At 37.2% G+C, this 17,337-nt stretch overlaps 1 protein-coding gene across 6 annotated transcripts in view; it reads left to right on the top strand.

The window, feature by feature from the left end:
* Positions 1-17,337, top strand: part of LOC150075760 (la-related protein 4-like) — a 498,776-nt gene that overhangs the window by 144,168 nt on the left and 337,271 nt on the right. For 4 of the 6 annotated variants that reach the window (XM_090387140.1, XM_090387141.1, XM_090387138.1 and 1 more), the window contains one exon: positions 16,990-17,184. In XM_090387140.1, coding sequence (XP_090243266.1) covers positions 16,990-17,184 — 195 coding nt within the window. Of the gene's footprint in view, positions 1-485; positions 901-16,989; positions 17,185-17,337 lie in introns of those variants that run through there. The other 2 variants (XM_090387143.1, XM_090387139.1) reach the window with 2 other exon arrangements.

Below are 17,337 nucleotides of genomic sequence, written 5' to 3'. Positions count from 1 at the left end.
TGTTCGTTGCAAGAATTTATTACTACAAAAAATAAAATATATATATATATATATATATATATATATATATATATAAAATGAAATTGTAATAAGTGGATTTTTGTTATAAGTGGAAACAGTACGTACTATATATATATATATACTTTTTCTTAAAGTTGAAAAAAAGAACAGATGCACCACGAACGCTTGTGTATATTTAGTGTTTACTACTTTAGTACTTTTATTCTCTATCAGTATATACTTACCGTCTTATTTCTGTTCATATATTTTAACTTATCCTGTAAAAAAATTCTGTATGCTGTTTTTTTATTTTACCAATAAAAATTGCATTTCGTCGGTTGTTGCAGGATTTACTTATACTGCTATCTTTTCGGTTTGTTATACTAGGTGGCGCAATTTCATGTTATTCCATCGGCCATTAAGCACATGCAGTTAAAACCCATGTTATTGAGATTTTTGCTAGTTCTATTTTTTAGTGTGTAACATCTTGCTTGGTGGGTGTGTCATGCGTTAAAAATTCGGTGTTAAGGGCATGAAACCATTTAAGGAATTTTTGACTTATATGAGAAAAGAAGCAGCGCGGCTACAGATGCTGAACGGAAGCAAAGATTTTTCTCCGCGTTATCCATTGGAGAAACAAAGCCTTTTAAAATGTGGGCAATGTAAAATTTATGTCCCTGTTTTTCCGCAATGCTTGTGTTGTATTGTGACTGTGATCGTTCTGCCACAGTGCGTTGCGCCGTCTGTTACTGCTGCTATTTCGTAGTACCAGGAAACAGGCGCGCCCTGAATTATCCTGCTACAACTAGGCCTACTTTCGTGATTTTGGACCGCTGTTAATAGTACTAATTGCTCTTAGCGTTAGTACATCGGCGCCTCTGGTTCATGAAGAATAACCAAGTAAGTTGTGTACATTACGGAATCAAGACTATCTGGGCATGTTCATATATAAAAGCGAAGTATTGCAAATTAATTAGTACAAAAAGTTATGAAAAGAAACAATTCCTTGGAAAGAATTCCCAGGATATATGAGATACTTATTCTACTATATACATTGATTTTGGATTTCCTCAACTTCGTTGATTGTATCCAAACTTGACGGGGAATGGAGTCGATAGAAATAATCTTAACCATAAAAAGTGCTAGGGGTGAAATAAATTTTTCAAAATAATTTTAATTTTTATTCAGAAATAATTTAATTAAGGTCTCCTAGACCTAAAATTGAGTTTTCAACAATACAAATGACCTCAGAGAATTCGTTGCATCCTGGTTATGATATTAGTTTTTAACATCTGCTGATGTGTGTTTAAACATCCACAGCAAAATATTATTAAACTGTATTTTAAAACTTACTTTTATATAAAGTGGCAAATGATGCAAGAAAGCAAGCTTGTATGGAATCAGCAAAAAAAATCCCATTTAACCCATATAATAGTTTGTGTAGTTCTTTGAATGCTCCCTCATGTGCAGTCTGAGCAAGAGGAAGAATCCCATTAGCATTGAGTTTGCTCAAGCCATTTAAAGCCTCAAACATCTCAATCAGATCACCTCCCAGGTGCCTAGTCACCAGACACTGCAATTTGCAGAACTGAAGCCTTTTTTTTTTTCTCCTCACCAATCTTGTTGTCCTCTGTACCCATTCAAGCAGCTCTACATCCTAAAATAAGATGGCCTCCAGATCTGTATGCAGTACTCAACATGCGGTCTTATACAATGGGATAAGCATCTCCATAACACTGACAAAAACCATAAGCTGCCCTGACAGCTTGTCTGCACTGCTCAGAGAACTCTGTATCAGACTGCACAATTCTTCCAGATCCTCTTTGTTTTCACTACCGAGAGTGTAGTACCACACAGTTCATATGTTACTCTGGGATTAGTGCTAGCCATATGCATTACATTTGATTTCTCAATATTAAACTTCAGTTACTATTTCTCAACCCATCAGCCTAATTTTTTTAGATTTTTTGTTGTAGCAGCATACCTTCATTACTGTCATTACCCACCCTACCAACCTTTGTATCATCTGAAAACTTAGACATTAAGCCTGATATATCCTCACCAATATCATTAATAAATACAGCAAACAATAGTGGGCCCAGCATCAAACCTTGTGGGACCCACTAAGAACATTAATCCACAAAGAGCAGTGTCCATTGATAATCAGTCTATCTTCTCCCACTCAGCAATCCCTTTATCCATATCAGTAACTTTCCCTTAATGCTACACCGCTCCAATTTGTACAGCAGTCGTTTATGCACAACAGCAACAAAAGCTTTCCTGAAATCCTATATATGATATCAAAATTACTTTTTTTTTTTTTTGTATCCAGTTCCTTTGTGACCACATCGTTGGTATCCAGTTAAATTGGTTCAGACGAGATTTCTCCTTAACAAACCCATGCTGTGACTGACGCAGTGGTGGGATTCAGCCGATTCGCACCGGTTCGGCAGAACCGATACCTAATTTTTTGTTGAGTTCGGCAAACCGGTTGTTAAAATGGCACTTGTGATCAGGGTTCTCTCTAAGGTGGGCGCCTGGTGTTCTATGCCATTTATTAATTCAGCAAGAAATTTTCGTTTAATATCGATAAAATGAAGAAAATGTATGTTCTGACTGATGTTTATCAATGGTATAAGCATAGTGCTTTGTTTATAAAAGTTTGATATGACCACACGTGGACAGAACTAGTAAAAATATTCAAATATATTGGCACATATCCGCTCCTGCTCTATAATATATTAAAATAAAACGTTTTTAAAATTTTTTTGCAGTAGCCCTTAAAAGGATGAAAAGGCAACAGAATTTGACAGATTTTTTTTCAATAAGAAACCAAAATAAGAATTTGTTGTATTAGAATTGGCCTTGGATTCAGTTACATCACCAACAATTTTCGTTGAACTAGTTGAATTGGAAAAACAAGATGCAGAGACAATACGTTCTTCAGTTATGCAAAGTTTAAATAACGTTGGGCTTACTAAGAACTACCTAGAAAAAAATTTAATAGGATTTTGCTCCAATGGTGCCAGCATTATGCTTGGAAGAAAATCTTGAGTGAGCACTAGGATTGCAAAAGAGTTTCCAAACATAATAATATGGCACTGTTTAAATCATCGCCTCCATCTTGTTTTAGATGATTCGATAAAGGAAACAAAGCAAGTAAATCATTTTAAAATATTTATTGATAAGATATATACTATTTTTCATCAATCCAATAAGAACCAAATTGAACTTTCCAAAATATCCGAACAACCTGGAATTGAAATTATAAAGATTGGTAGAGTTTTGGGTCCAAGATGGGCTGCCTATGGTTTAAGGTCAACCCTAGCTGTGTGGCCCGCTTATCCAGTGCTACATCACTATTTTTATTCAAATAAAAAATACTTAGGTATGGCTGCCCGTCTTGAAAATATATATTTTATAACTGATTTGGCATTGATGATTGATATTTTAAACGAAATTTCTCTTCTTTCAAATGCACTGCAAGCAAGAAATATAGACATAACAAAGGCTGAAAAACTCGTGATAAGATCTATTAAAGCATTTCAAATGCTTGGACAGGAAAAAGGTCCATACAAAAAAAAAGTTTATGAATTAATTATTTCAGAAACCTTCAAAAATATAAAATTTGTAGAAAATCATCGATTTGTCTCGGGCTTCCTCGGGAAAGACTTTTAGAAAACATCGTAACGAATTTGAAAAAAAAAAAGACTAATGGATTGTGAACATTTTAAAAGCAAGTTGTAGCTAATTTCAAGATAGGGATAAATTACAATTTCTCAATTTTTGGAGCCAGATTACTGGAATATTGAAGAAGTACTAGTTCCATGGAAAGCAGCTGAAGAACAATTGCTCGTATTTAATGACATTTTTAATTACCAAATTGATATTAATGATTATCGAGATTTCTTGGAAAACGTTTTCAAAAATTCCCAGAATTATGCAATTTCAGAATTATCCTGAAAGTGTTCAAAGAGCTAAAAATATTGCCAGAACAATTGCTGTAAGTTCAGCAGAAGCGGAAAGGGGTTTTTCAAAGATGAACATATGTTCAGAGAAGAGAAGTCGCCTAACTGTTTTTAATATATCAAACACAATGACTATTAGTCTAATCGGTCTATCTCTAAAGGAATGGGATCCTACTCCTACAGTGGTTAAGGATAAATCACTCAGCCAATGTTGCTCGGATAAAAGCGAAGAAAATTGCAAGCGAGGACGCCAATCAAGAAACAATATGGAAATATCTTAAATAACAGTTTTATTGTTTTTTGTCAGGTATTATTTAATATTTTTTCATTAATATTTTAAAACTCTTTCTTATAACATCTAGTTTTGTGGACCTCTTTTATTGTTCTTATTTAAGTATTAACTGCATGAAATAATAAACTACCTTTCGGTATATAGTTTTTTTATACTTAGAACGGTCATTAGGGCAGCGAACCGGTTGTTAAATTATTTGAATCCCACCACTGGACTGACGTATAACTGCCCTCCTGTTTAGATAGTGGTTCTGCATTACTTCTTTAACCAGTGACTCCATTTTTTTCTTGGAACAGAAGTTATGTTAATTACTTGTGTCACCCCTTTCATCCCCCCCTTTGTGAACTGGGAATACATTTACATGTCTCCAGTCTCCCTGGCAATTATAAGACATTCTTATTTTCTGGTCCACACTGTTTCTTTGTACAGTTTGTTGTGCTCATCACAGACGTTCTGCCTATAGCATACTCTAATTTTTGTTTTCCAAGTACTTACACATGAAAATTACTCAACATTGCACTGGCCACCCATGTCAATTGGATGCACTGCCTTAGATTTTATATGCTTCTTAACTAAGCATAACCCTCCACCCTCTTCTATCCTGTCTGTTCTTTCTGTATTAATTGTACTTGCCATATACAATTTCTGCTTCTCTTAATCTGAGTGACAGCACAACGATGTTTGCATTTGATGATTTGACTAGCAATTCAAATTCATCGAATTTATTTACCATTATGCTCCTAGAATTGATGTACATGCAAGTGTACATACAGTTATTCTTAGTTACTTTAAGATAGCTGATTTATTTCCTTATTCTGTGATAACCCATAGTAGGCATTTAAATTCCCACTACCTTGCTTTCCAGACTGCTACATATTCAAATAGGAGTGCAAGAATCACTTTCCCTTCTGCCTGTGGCTATTGTTTATCTGCTAGGCTTGTATACCAGAAAGCTAGTGGTTTTCCAACCCAGCTAACATTCCCTCAATAGCATCAGCAGATATTCTTGCACCCTTTTTATTTAAATGTATTCCATCCCTGTAGAAGCAGTCTCTCTCTTGTGAACAAGCACAAACAACACCAAGAAAAATTATAGGTTTGAGCCCTACAGAATTTCTCCACAGTCAAATTGATTGACAAAGCTTAGGTACCCCCTCCTATCATGTCCTGGCAGAATTGCAGACACTTTCAAATTTAACCTTAACGTGCGACTTTCTCAACATTGCTCTGTATTTGTTAAGCAAATCCTCAGGTCTCCTACTTTTAATGTCATTAGTGCCAACATGTACAACAATATCACCTTTTGTGCTCTTAAAAGATATCTGCTCCACAACAGTAACTTTTGCCTTTGGAAGACACACCATGGTCCTATTTCACCTATCTTTTTTGCACAATATATTTTCATTTCCCTGACAATAGATTCTCTAACAGTAGCTATCTTTTGTGCTATACCATTACACTTAAAGTTATAAGTTATTTAAAATTGACGTTGTAGAGCGAATATCATCTTTTAAGGGCACAAAAGGTGATATAGTTGTACACGTTGGCACTAATAATATTAAGAGTAGGAGACCGGCAGAATTACTTAACAAGTACAGGTCACTGTTGAACAAAAGCCGAGAATTAGGGTTGAATTTGAAAGTGTCTGCAATTCTGCCCAGACACGATAGGAGGGAGTATATGATGAGAGCCTTGTCAATCAATTCGGCCCAGGAAAGATTGTGCAAGGCTCAAGGGGTAGAATTTTTTTCAGCCTGGACTGTACTTGTTAACAGGAGAGATTGCTTCTACAGGGATGGGATACACTTAAATAGAAAGGGTGCAAGAATATTTGCTGATGCTATCGAGGCAGTGTTAGGTGGGTCGCAAAACTGCTAGCTTGGGGGGAGACAAAGACCAATAGATTGACAGTAGCCACTGGCAGAGGTGAAAGAGATTCTTGCACTGCTTCTATCAGAATGAGCAGAAGCCTGAAAAACAAGATGCATGGTATTTCAGAGACTGCTGGGAGCCATTGCGGTACAAGTAAACACATGGGTTGTGTTAGGGTAGCTAAGAATAGAAACAGGTGCAGGTATACTTGCGTGTACACCAATGCTAGGAGTTTAGTAAATAAATTTGATGAATTTGAGGTATTGCTCAAAACATCGAAGGCAGATATTGTTCGGATATCAGAGACGTGGTGTCACACAGATATAAGGGATGCAGAACTGCAATTTGGGGAGTACAACGTCTACAGAAAGGATAGACAGGATAGGAAGGGAGGAGGGGTTATGTTATTAGTTAAGAAACACATAAAAACCAAGGAAGTGAAGCCAGTCGACATCGCTGGACAGTGCAGCGTGGAGTCAGTTTGGTGTGACATAAACATTGGGAGATCAAAATTGAGAGTAGGAGTGTGCTATAGGCCTAATGACTCTGATGAGTATAATAAGGAACTGTACAGGGAAATAGAGTGGGCCAGTAAATCAGAGTGTCTTATAATGGGAGATTTTAATTTCCCAGATATTGACTGGAATTTGGGGGCTGGTTACTCACACACTAGCAGGACTTTTGTGGATTTATTGGATGATTGTTTCCTACATCAGCATGTTCGGGAGGCAACTAGAGGGAGTAATACTCTTGATTTGATTATCAGCAGTGATTCTTCATGCATTAAGAATCTGCAGATAAATGAACCACTAGGTGGCAGTGATCACAGTGTGCTGAAGTGGGATTTACTCAAAGAGGTAACTACCATTAGGGGTAAAGGGAAGGGTTATTGCTTCCGTAAAGGCGACTACGATGGACTGAGACAGTATTTAAATTCTATACAGTGGGACCAACTGATGATGTTACCAACAGCAAATTCAAAATGGGAAGCATTCAAAGAACTTATCTTGGAAGCTACTAGGCTTTACATACCAACTAAGAAATATTTTTCAAGGTTTAGGCCAAAATGGATGTCAGATGAACTAATGAGGCATATGGCAGAGAAGAAAAATGCATGGGATACATACAAATTAACACATGACACAGAAGCCTATGATAGATACAAGTTGATATGCAACCAAGTTACAAAGGAGGTTAGGCAGGCGAAGGCAGATTACGAGAAATCCTTGGCAAGGGATGCAAAGAAAAACAGCAAAGAGTTCTTTACTTATGTAAACTCTAGAAGGAAGGGGATGAATCAGATTGGTCCACTTGATATTGATGGGTCAAGTGTTGATGATCCTGCTCAGGTAGCTAACAAACTAAATGAATATTTTGCATCGACATTCACACATGAGGAGTTATTCAGCGAGGGGAATGCCAGAGGTGTATTCAACTCTAGCAGTAAGCTACAGAATCTTGAAATAACTGGGAGTAAAGTGTAGGAGAAACTGTTGAAGATAAACACAAGAAAGGCACCCGGGGTGGATGGGATCTATCCAGTTATATTAAAGGAGGCAGCAAAGGAAGTAAGCAAACCCTTAGCCATAATTATGAGAGCTTCCTTGGACTCAGGGGAGGTACCCATAGACTGGAAATGTGCAAATGTGACCCCAATTCACAAAGGAGGATCAAAGGTTGACAAAGTAATTATAGACCTGTGAGCTTAACTTCTGTTCCAGGAAAATTAATGGAGGCACTGGTTAAAGAAGCACTGCAGGATCATTTAGACAAGACTTCAGTTATAGCTCAGACACAGCATGGTTTTGTTAAGGGGAAGTCTTGCCTGACCAACTTGATTGGATACTATGATGCAGTCACAAAAGAACTGGATGCAGGGAATAACTTTGATATTATATACTTGGATCTTAGAAAGGCTTTTGATACTGCTGCACATGGAAGACTGCTACACAAATTGGAGCAGTGTGACATTGGAGGCAAATTGCTGCTATGGATAAAGGGGTGGTTGAGGGGGAGAAGACAGAGAGTGGTAATCAATGGACACTGCTCATCGTGGACTGATGTTATTAGTGGAGTCCCTCAGGGCTCAGTGTTGGGTCCATTATTGTTTTCTGCATTTATAAATGATATTGATGATGGTATATCGGGCTTAATGTCCAAGTTTGCAGACGATACAAAGGTTGGCAGGGTTGTCAAGGACACTACTGACACTATGCTGCTGCAACAGGATCTGGAAAGGTTGAGCAGATGGGCTGAGAGGTGGCAAATGAAGTTTAACATTGATAAATGTAAAGTACTACACATGGGAAACAGCAACCCCAGAGCAACGTATCAACTCTGTGGTACTACACTGACAGTGGTAGAGAATGAAAGGGACTTGGGGGTGGTTGTGCAGGCAGATATGAAGTTCTCTGAGCAGTGCAGACGGGCTGCAAGAGTAGCTCATGGAGTATTGTCAATGATATACAGGAATTTTTCCAGCAGGGATAAGGAGGTGATTATTCCATTGTATAAGGCGATGGTCAGGCCACACCTAGAGTACTGTATACAGGTCTGGAGACCTCATTTCAAGAAGGATGTAGAGCTGCTGGAACGAGTACAGAGAAGGGCAACAAGATTAGTGAATGGAACAAAGGGGTGCTCTTACGAAGAAAGGCTTACGTTTTGCAAATTACAGTGTCTGGAGACTAGGCACCAGCGAGGTGATCTGATAGAGGTGTATAAAGCCTTGAATGGTTTAAGCAAGCTCAATGCTGATGGGATTCTTCCTCTAGCTCAGAAAAGAAGAAAGGCTTAAGTTTTGCAAATTACAGTGTCTGGAGACTAGGCACCAGCGAGGTGATCTGATAGAGGTGTATAAAGCCTTGAATGGTTTAAGCATGCTCAATGCTGATGGGATGCTTCCTCTAGCTCAGAAAAATCACCTGAGAGGGCATAAATTCAAATTGAGGAAAGACAGATGTAGGATAGACGTGCGGAAATTTGCCTTTAGCCAGCGGGTGGTTGGTTGGTGGAACAGACTTCCATCCCTTGTGGTGGAGGTTGATAGCCTAAATAAGTTTAAGGCTCAGCTGGACAGGTATTTTGAACGAACAGAGGGGTGAAGTGGAAGTGGGTTTTTTTTTTTTTTTTTGGCTGATGCTGCATAAGCTTGCTTTCTTGCATCAAATGCCTCTACTAATGCTAATGAAAAGTTGGTTCTGTGGGGTTGGAGTTGGACAGTAAATGTATGTTGGCTGGTGGCGGCACATGTTCGGACTGTTTTGAAAGAGAGAGCGGGAATTATAGAAGCCAATTCAGAAGAAATGTTCCCGTGGAAGTATCTGTAGAAGAGGCATGCAGCAGAAACAGTAAGTCTATGAGAGAGCGAGTGGAGAGACTCTGTTAGAGATGAATCATTAATTAACCTAACTGCCCTCTTCTGAATGGAATCAAGTAGTCTGAGAGAGGTTTTGGGGGCACCACCCCAGATGTGGGAACAATATTCCATGGCAGGGCGGATTTGCGATTTATACAGAGTGAGCAGCTGTTTGGAAGAAAAGTAACGCCGAGAGCGAAAGAGAAAACCAAGTTTTTTAGATGCAGAGGAAGCAATATTTGTAATGTGCTTGTGACAAGAGAGATTAGAAGTCAGGGTAATCCCCAAAAAAGATACATCGTTTTGCCTAGAAATAGGAGTGTCACTAAAGATAAGCATAGGAGCAGAAGAATCCTTTTTGCGAGATATAAGACAAGACCGAGTTTTAGAAGGGTTGAAATCAACTAAGTTGTCCTTGCTCCACTGGAGAATTACCTGAAGATTGGCATTTAATGAATTGGTAGCAGATTATCGAGAAGTTGAAGCTGATTGAACAGGACAAGGTTTCTCAAAATGGAAAGTTGAATGCAATGTGCTATCAACAGCAAAACTATGGATAGGATTTGCAGTCAATGGAAGAAGGTCATTAATATACAAGAGGAAAAGAGTGGGGGAAAGAACTGAACCTTGGGTGACACCGGCATTAGTGGAGAAGTTAGGAGACAGAGAGCCATCTACCATCACCCTGAGTGAGCAATCAGAGAGAAAACTGGATAACCAATTACTAAAAACAGTTGGCAAACCATACGATGGAAGCTTGTTTAGAAGACCTTTATGCCAAACACGATCAAAAGCCTTTGAGATGTCAAGAGCAACTACTTCTGTGTTTCACTGAACCTTTCCATTGAATTAGTCCATAAATGGGTAACATAAGCCAGAATATCACCAGTGGATCGACACTGACGGAATCCATACTGGCGATCGTTGATCAGACGGAAAGTTTCTAGGTAGTTTAAGAGTTGGCGGTTAATCGATTTCTCCATTACTTTAGAAAGAGTAGAAGTAATTTCAGTGGGACGATAATTGGATTGGAGGGATTTGTCACCCTTTTTAGGAACTGGTTGGATATCAGCAAATTTCCAAGCAGAAGGAAAAACACCTTTGGAATAAGAAAGTGAAAAAAGGCGGTAAAGAACAGGAGGAAGTTCAGGAGCACAGGTTTTGAGAACAAGTGGAGAAATACCATCAGGACCTGGAACTTTCTTAGTATCAAGATTCATCAAAATCCTTCTGATATCCTTTTGACGGAAGACCACAGGAGGCATTGAATGGAGCGTGTTGGGAATGGTGGGAGGTGTTTTACCAAGATCATTAATACATGAGCTGGAAGAAAAATGGGATGCTAGCAGGTCAGCTTTATCCTTGGCTGAAGTGGCAACAGAACCATCTGGTTTGGACAGAGGTGGGAGCAAAGATGGGCAAAAGTTACGGCCAATAGCTTTGGCAAGAGACCAGAATGCTTGGCTACCATTAGGGCAAGAAGCAAGTTTTCTACTCCTAGCCTATTCAAACTCTAGTTTGGACCGATTAATAACTGCTTTACAATTGTTGTGAACTTTGGTGTAGGCAGAAAATGATACTGAAGAATTAGAAACAAGCCAATTACGATATGCAACATTCTTATCTTGAACAGACTTAGCACATTTATTGGAAAACCAAGGTTTAGATAAAGGATGATTTTAAAGTGGAGTGTGGCATAAAGGATTCCATTCCTGCAAGAATAATTTCACTGACACGATCTGAGCAAACATTGACATCAGAAGTTTTAAAACGGTAATTCGACCAAGGAAAAGAAGAAAAGAAGTCTCGCAGGTCATCCCATTTTGCATTCTTGTAATGTAATGCCAAACAACACGTGGTTGGGAATAGCCATGAGATAAAGGTTCCATTGGAGAAGAGACGATCACCAAGTTGTGATCTGAGGTGCCTAAAGGACCTCTCCCTTCGACCGTGTACTTAGAAGGGTTGTTTGTGAGAAAAAGATCAAGCATATTGGCTGTATGATTAGGATTGTCCGGTATTCTTTTAGGTAAATGAACAATCCGTGCTACGTCATTAGTAATTGCAAAAGTCTCAGCATCTTGACTTGCTGGGTCGGTGTGACTAGAAAACGGAAGCCAGCTGGAGTTGTGAACATTAAAATCACCAAGGAAAATTACCTCACTGTTAGGAAAGTTGGACTGGAGAAAGTCAAGTTGCAAAGAGAGGAAGTCAAAGAGCTCTAAGTGATTAGTGGAGTTGGGAGAACGGTAGATACAACAGATGAATTTGACACAGTGAGGTAGAGAGATTTTAAGCCAGAGTAGATCAAAGAGAGGAGATTCCAAATTGCCAAGTCTCTGACAGGGAATATTGGAACGGATATATGCACAAGTACCACCTTTGAGGCGAAAGGAAACATACAGCGAATAATTTGGGCATCTGAGATGAGCAGTAGTTGAATCAACCGATAACTGAGATTCTGTCAGAAAAAGTACATGTGGTTTGGCAGACTGTAAGTGGAAATGGACATCGTTGAGATTAGAATTTAGACCACGTATATTTGTGAAATGAATTAGGAAGTCCTTGGGAGGTTTAGATCTTTTCGAAGATAAGCTTGCTCTATTAGTTTGACAATTCATGGTGTATTCAATGGTAAGAAAAAGTGGGTGGGACATGCTGTATGAAGTAATGAAATTTTAGGATATGGCGTACATGTGGTAAGAATATACCCAGATCCTTGACATAATGTGGCCTCGACAATGCTCCCCGCATACACACTACTCTGACTCCCTCCAGTCACCATCTGGCAGAGTAGAGGTAGCAAGATTATACACTAGCTGATCCGGAAGCCTCCTAGAGAGTTATCAATAGGTTCAGTCTGGTGGTGTACTAACTAGCGGCCGGCCTGCAAACACCGTTTTACAGCCGTAACCTTGAAATGTAAGGAATATTGGATCTCGCCACGACGTTCATCATAACCTCAAAAGTTATCAATCATACTTCATGATGGAAGAGATAGGGAAGGGTTGATTGGAACTTTGCTCTAGAGACTAAACGTGTGTTCCACCACTTCAAGCCTCCAATAAGCAAAGTGGTGGTATTTCACTGGTTGATGAGTCATCTACCACCTAGTACTGCCTGGTAACATAGAGGGGTGGCATTCCTCCATGTGGTGTGGCCGCCACACCTCGACCCCTGCTTACGTTGGTTCACACCTGGGTGGTCACCCACCATGTACTTGTGCATGGAGGTTACCTCAATATTTCTTCATAGGGTGACTTCTATTGATGACCTTTGTAAATCACCACCTACCATTCCCAGTACTCTCCATTCAATGCCTCCTGTGGTATTCCTTCAAAAGGATGTTAGATGGGTTTTGAACAATCCTTATGCTAAGTAAGCTCGAGGTTCCAATATTTCTCCACTTGTTCTTAAAACCTGTGCTCCTGAGCTTACACCTGTTCTGTGTCACTTTTCTAACTTTCTTATTCCGAAAGTATTTTCCCTTCTGCTTGGAAATATGCTCATATCCAGCCAGTTCCTAAAAAAGTGTGACAAATCCATCCCATCCAATTATTGCCCCATTGCACTTCTACTCTTTTTAAACTAATGCAGAAATCAATTAACTGCCAACTCCTAAACTATCTAGAAATGTTCTGTGATCACCAGTATGGATTCCATCAGTTTCAATCCACTGGTGCATTTTTATGAACAAAGTAGTGAAAATTGAACAAATTTTCACTACTTTGCTAACTTGTTACACCTACAGTTATTTGCCGTTGTACATCTTGCACTTGAAGAAATTGAAAGAAGACTTTATTCAATTTCAAGATTTTCATATGATTGTGCCAGAATAGATTCTAGAACTGTTTGAGCGTGATGTTGCAAGTTGAATTTATTTTACAAGAAGAGTTAATTGAAATGACAGAAGATTTGGTGGGCAAATCTTCATTCCAAACTAAAGAGTATGCCTCGTATCAGAATAATGAAGATATGCGAAATAAATATCCTAAATTAAGAATAAATATGAATATACGGCAGAACCGCTCTTGTTAACTTTCTTGTTCTTATCTTGTGGAAGCTGATTCAGCCATATTAATAATTTATTGAGAAAAATAAGAAACAGGCTGAACATATCAGAACGTTGGGGGCCTGGGAATCAAATTAAATAATTTTAGGTGAGATACCACACAGTTTATTGTAAACAATCCACAGTGATTTTTATGAAACTAAAATGGGGGGGTTGATATTGCTTGGATTTGATAGGCCAAAACGTGGGCAAAGATATTTTAGATGTGTTTAAATTTAGATGTGAGTTGAAAACGGTAGTAAAAGAAAATAAATTTAAAAAAAATAGAAAAATACAAGTGAGACCTACTTAAAGCTGATAATTTGTTCTGGAAAAACAGAGCACTAAGTGAATCAGTGCTAAGCAGCACCTTATTCCCGTAACATATGTACTGGTAACATATGTACTGCATTTGTGGGTTGCAGTCTATGCCATAGGATATTTCCTAATCAATAATAAATGGTAGTGAAAAGACGCACAAATGTTGGTCAAAATATTTAATATTCAAAAATTTGTACATAGAAAATATTCTGCATTACATACGTATATAATTATGTGGTAAGTAACTCTATCTTATGTATCAAAATTGAACTTAAAATGCCAATTAAAATCAAATTTATTAATCCGTTGGCCCTGGGCTGTCGAGTTTTCGTATTTTTGTTCGATTTTCGGTTGTAGTTGAGAATGGTAAGGTTGGCCCTCTTCTTGGTAAAATAAGAGGTTTTAATTTACCCCCCCCCCCCCCCCACACAGCATTACCACTCAACAATAAAGCCAACCAATCCTTTGCCACTTTGAAGCCTAGCATGTTTTTTCTTCTTTTGATATGAAACTTATTTTAGGCATTCATTTCCAAAAAAAAGTCCTGTTTCATCTATGTTAAAAACTTGTTGAGAAGTATAACAATAATTATGAGAAGTATTTCAATAATTTTAACAAGTTCTTTTTTGAAAGTTTCGGCTCCTTGATCTGCACTTGATAAAAGACTAGTTAGCTTCTCCCTGGATTTTAAATCTTTTGAACCAGCCATTACTAGCTTTAAATGGTTCCATGATGGTTTAAATGGTTTTTTGAGGTGAGCTTTCTTCAGATCATATAGCATAATCGCTTTTTCTTTAATAATATTTAACTTAACTGAATTTTGCGTTGGATATTATCTTCAATAAAATTATTTAGGTCTCCATTTCAATCATAATAGCCGGTTTAGTTGCTTGCAGTGAACAGCTGTCTTTCCTGCTGCTAAAATTAATTTTTTATTTTTTTTATAATTGTTCTTACAATTAAACCTGCCAGTCCTAAATTATTGCATACATCCAGTTGTCGTTGACCTGATTTGCTTCAAAATGTCTTAATTTACTTTTCAAATTCAGTCTTTTTCTTACCTTTGTAGTCTTCATACTGTGTCCAGACATTGTTGCTTTTTCATTCTTGTCTACTATTATTAACTCTTCACAAATGTAATTGTGTTGCATTAATTATGATACAGTGTTTGAGTAAGCTGCATTACGAACCATGCCTAACACTAATGAATGATGACTAAACTCCAGATCAATGCCTATAACGCAAATGTTACAAGCAGTGTAATTGATCATTTTTTAAATGTTGATCTCGGCACTACGTAACAAGTCAGTGTGGGAGAAAAAAAAAAATTGTACTACAATTAAATTAGCGTGGGTGAAAATTTTACTGAGAGTGGGAAAATTTCTCAAGTCAGTGTGGGAGACGTTTTAATGCTGTTTAGCAATTCATTATCAAGCTATCGACTATTAGATGAAACGTTTTCGTTAAACATGCCAAAAATTGAATCTGGATGCTGGTAAAAAAGAGCATTATAGTGAGATACAGGTTATGATATAAGAACAGTGTAATTCGAACTGCGTCATAATGGGGGGTCTGCTGTAAAGGAAATAAAGCAAATGTCAGAGGCAGCAAAATGCATATTCCTCTACATGACTTTTTTTATTTTAAATTTATTTTCAGTACTGTTTTTAGTTTGTATTAGTTATATTTCAAGCATTATGTAGAGGAATATGCATTTTACTGCCTCTGATGTTTGCCTTATTTCATTTATTTTTTTATTATTTTCTTTCGCCACTGTTTTTAACTATTGTTCATTATTTATTTATTTATTTATATATATATATATATATATATATATATATAATGTAGTACGGATAGGCTATAGCAATACAAAGCAAGATATTTAGAAAGAAATTAAAATGGATTATGGACAAGTGATACTGCTAAAAATAGTAGAAAGAACCCAATGAACATAATGGCACGTAAAAAATTATGTAAAAATTGCAGAATTCCCCCCCCCCCCCCCCCATAGTTTTGACTTCTGGTTTTGTCAGGTTGTCTTCCCTCTCTCTTTACCACATTCTACTTATCTGTATATAGTAGACTGTCGAAACAACGACATTCCAAATAACGAAACATTCGAACTAACTTCACATTGAGGTCGGGTATTTACATACAGCCCAGATGTCTTGCAGTGGGGAAAAATGAAAATGGCAAGTCACGTGATTACTGTATTTGTTTGTTCACAATTTTCAAAGTGAATTCTGTACTGATATCACAGATTATACTGCTGTTTTACATTTATTTTAAATTAAAAACTCTTCACTATGGCTCCTAAAGTTAATAAACCTTATACAGAGAAGAGAAGAACAACATTAAAGCTTAGTGAAAAACTTGATATAATCCAAACTATTACATTAGGGTCACCCAGAAAGTTAATTCATATACCCATGTGTATTGTGTCTATAAATTGCATGCGTTCTCTGGTTGATTTGCTTGTTTTGCTGGACAAAAAAAATCCAGTTTCTGGGTATAAACCTTGCTATCTATGTCTGAGAGTGACCAACTCAGCCATGGAGTGAAAAAAAAAAAAAGCCTATAAAAGTGCATGTCATTGACAGAATTTGAATCGGGGCCTTTTCCACTGGCTGTGGGAAGGATGATGATACCACTGTGCTAGCAACACAGACTAAACTTGATATGATGAAAATAGATCGGGGTGTAAGTAGGAGTATATTGATGGCAGAATATATAATATTGGATCATCAACATGTTTGTTTATGTGCAGTTAATAAAATTGCATTCTTATTCTTTCTATTTCTTATTTAGTCTCGTTATTTCTGCATTAAATATATTAAAAATAAAACTTTCTAGATAATGGAAAAATCGGGGAAAAAAAAATATATATATATATATATGCATTTTTCTTTTCACATGTATTTAACTGCTATGTAAAAAATTTGCACCATCATGTGACTTAATGTTTCTTTCATATTGGATTTTAAAATTTACCAAAGTGTTTTTTTTATATTATTATTATTATTATTTTTTTTTTTTTTTATGTTTTTATATATGCAGTGATGTATCTGTAATAGAGCTGTTTTTCTGTTATAAAAAAAAAAAAATTTTATATATTTTTCTTTGACAGCAGCCTCGGTAACATCCGAAAATGAACCTTTTGAAAAGGTAGCTTTTAGCACCCAAGACGAGACATCAGTAGAGCCGGCTATGCCATCTGTGGCTGGAGGTGAATCTGGTGATCTAGATCTAGTCATGGAATCTATATCCATGCCAGTACAAAATCAGGTGGAGACATTTGTCAGCGAGGATCATCTAAGTTCAGGTGAGTTACATTCGTACTTTGAGGATTCAGGTTAAAATCTTACGAATTTTGTACTGAATACCCCTTAATACTATTGTAAAATATTTAGCCTGTATCAACAGATATCGACATCACGAACAGAACAGAAACAAAGAACCTTGATGATTTTTATGA

Source organism: Mastigoproctus giganteus, chromosome 13 (assembly GCF_048544385.1).
Source record: "Mastigoproctus giganteus isolate SK-2022 chromosome 13, ASM4854438v1, whole genome shotgun sequence".
Taxonomy (NCBI): domain Eukaryota; kingdom Metazoa; phylum Arthropoda; class Arachnida; order Uropygi; family Thelyphonidae; genus Mastigoproctus; species Mastigoproctus giganteus.
The sequence above is the reverse complement of the archived record's forward strand: the minus strand, read 5'-3'. Positions and strand labels throughout refer to the sequence as shown.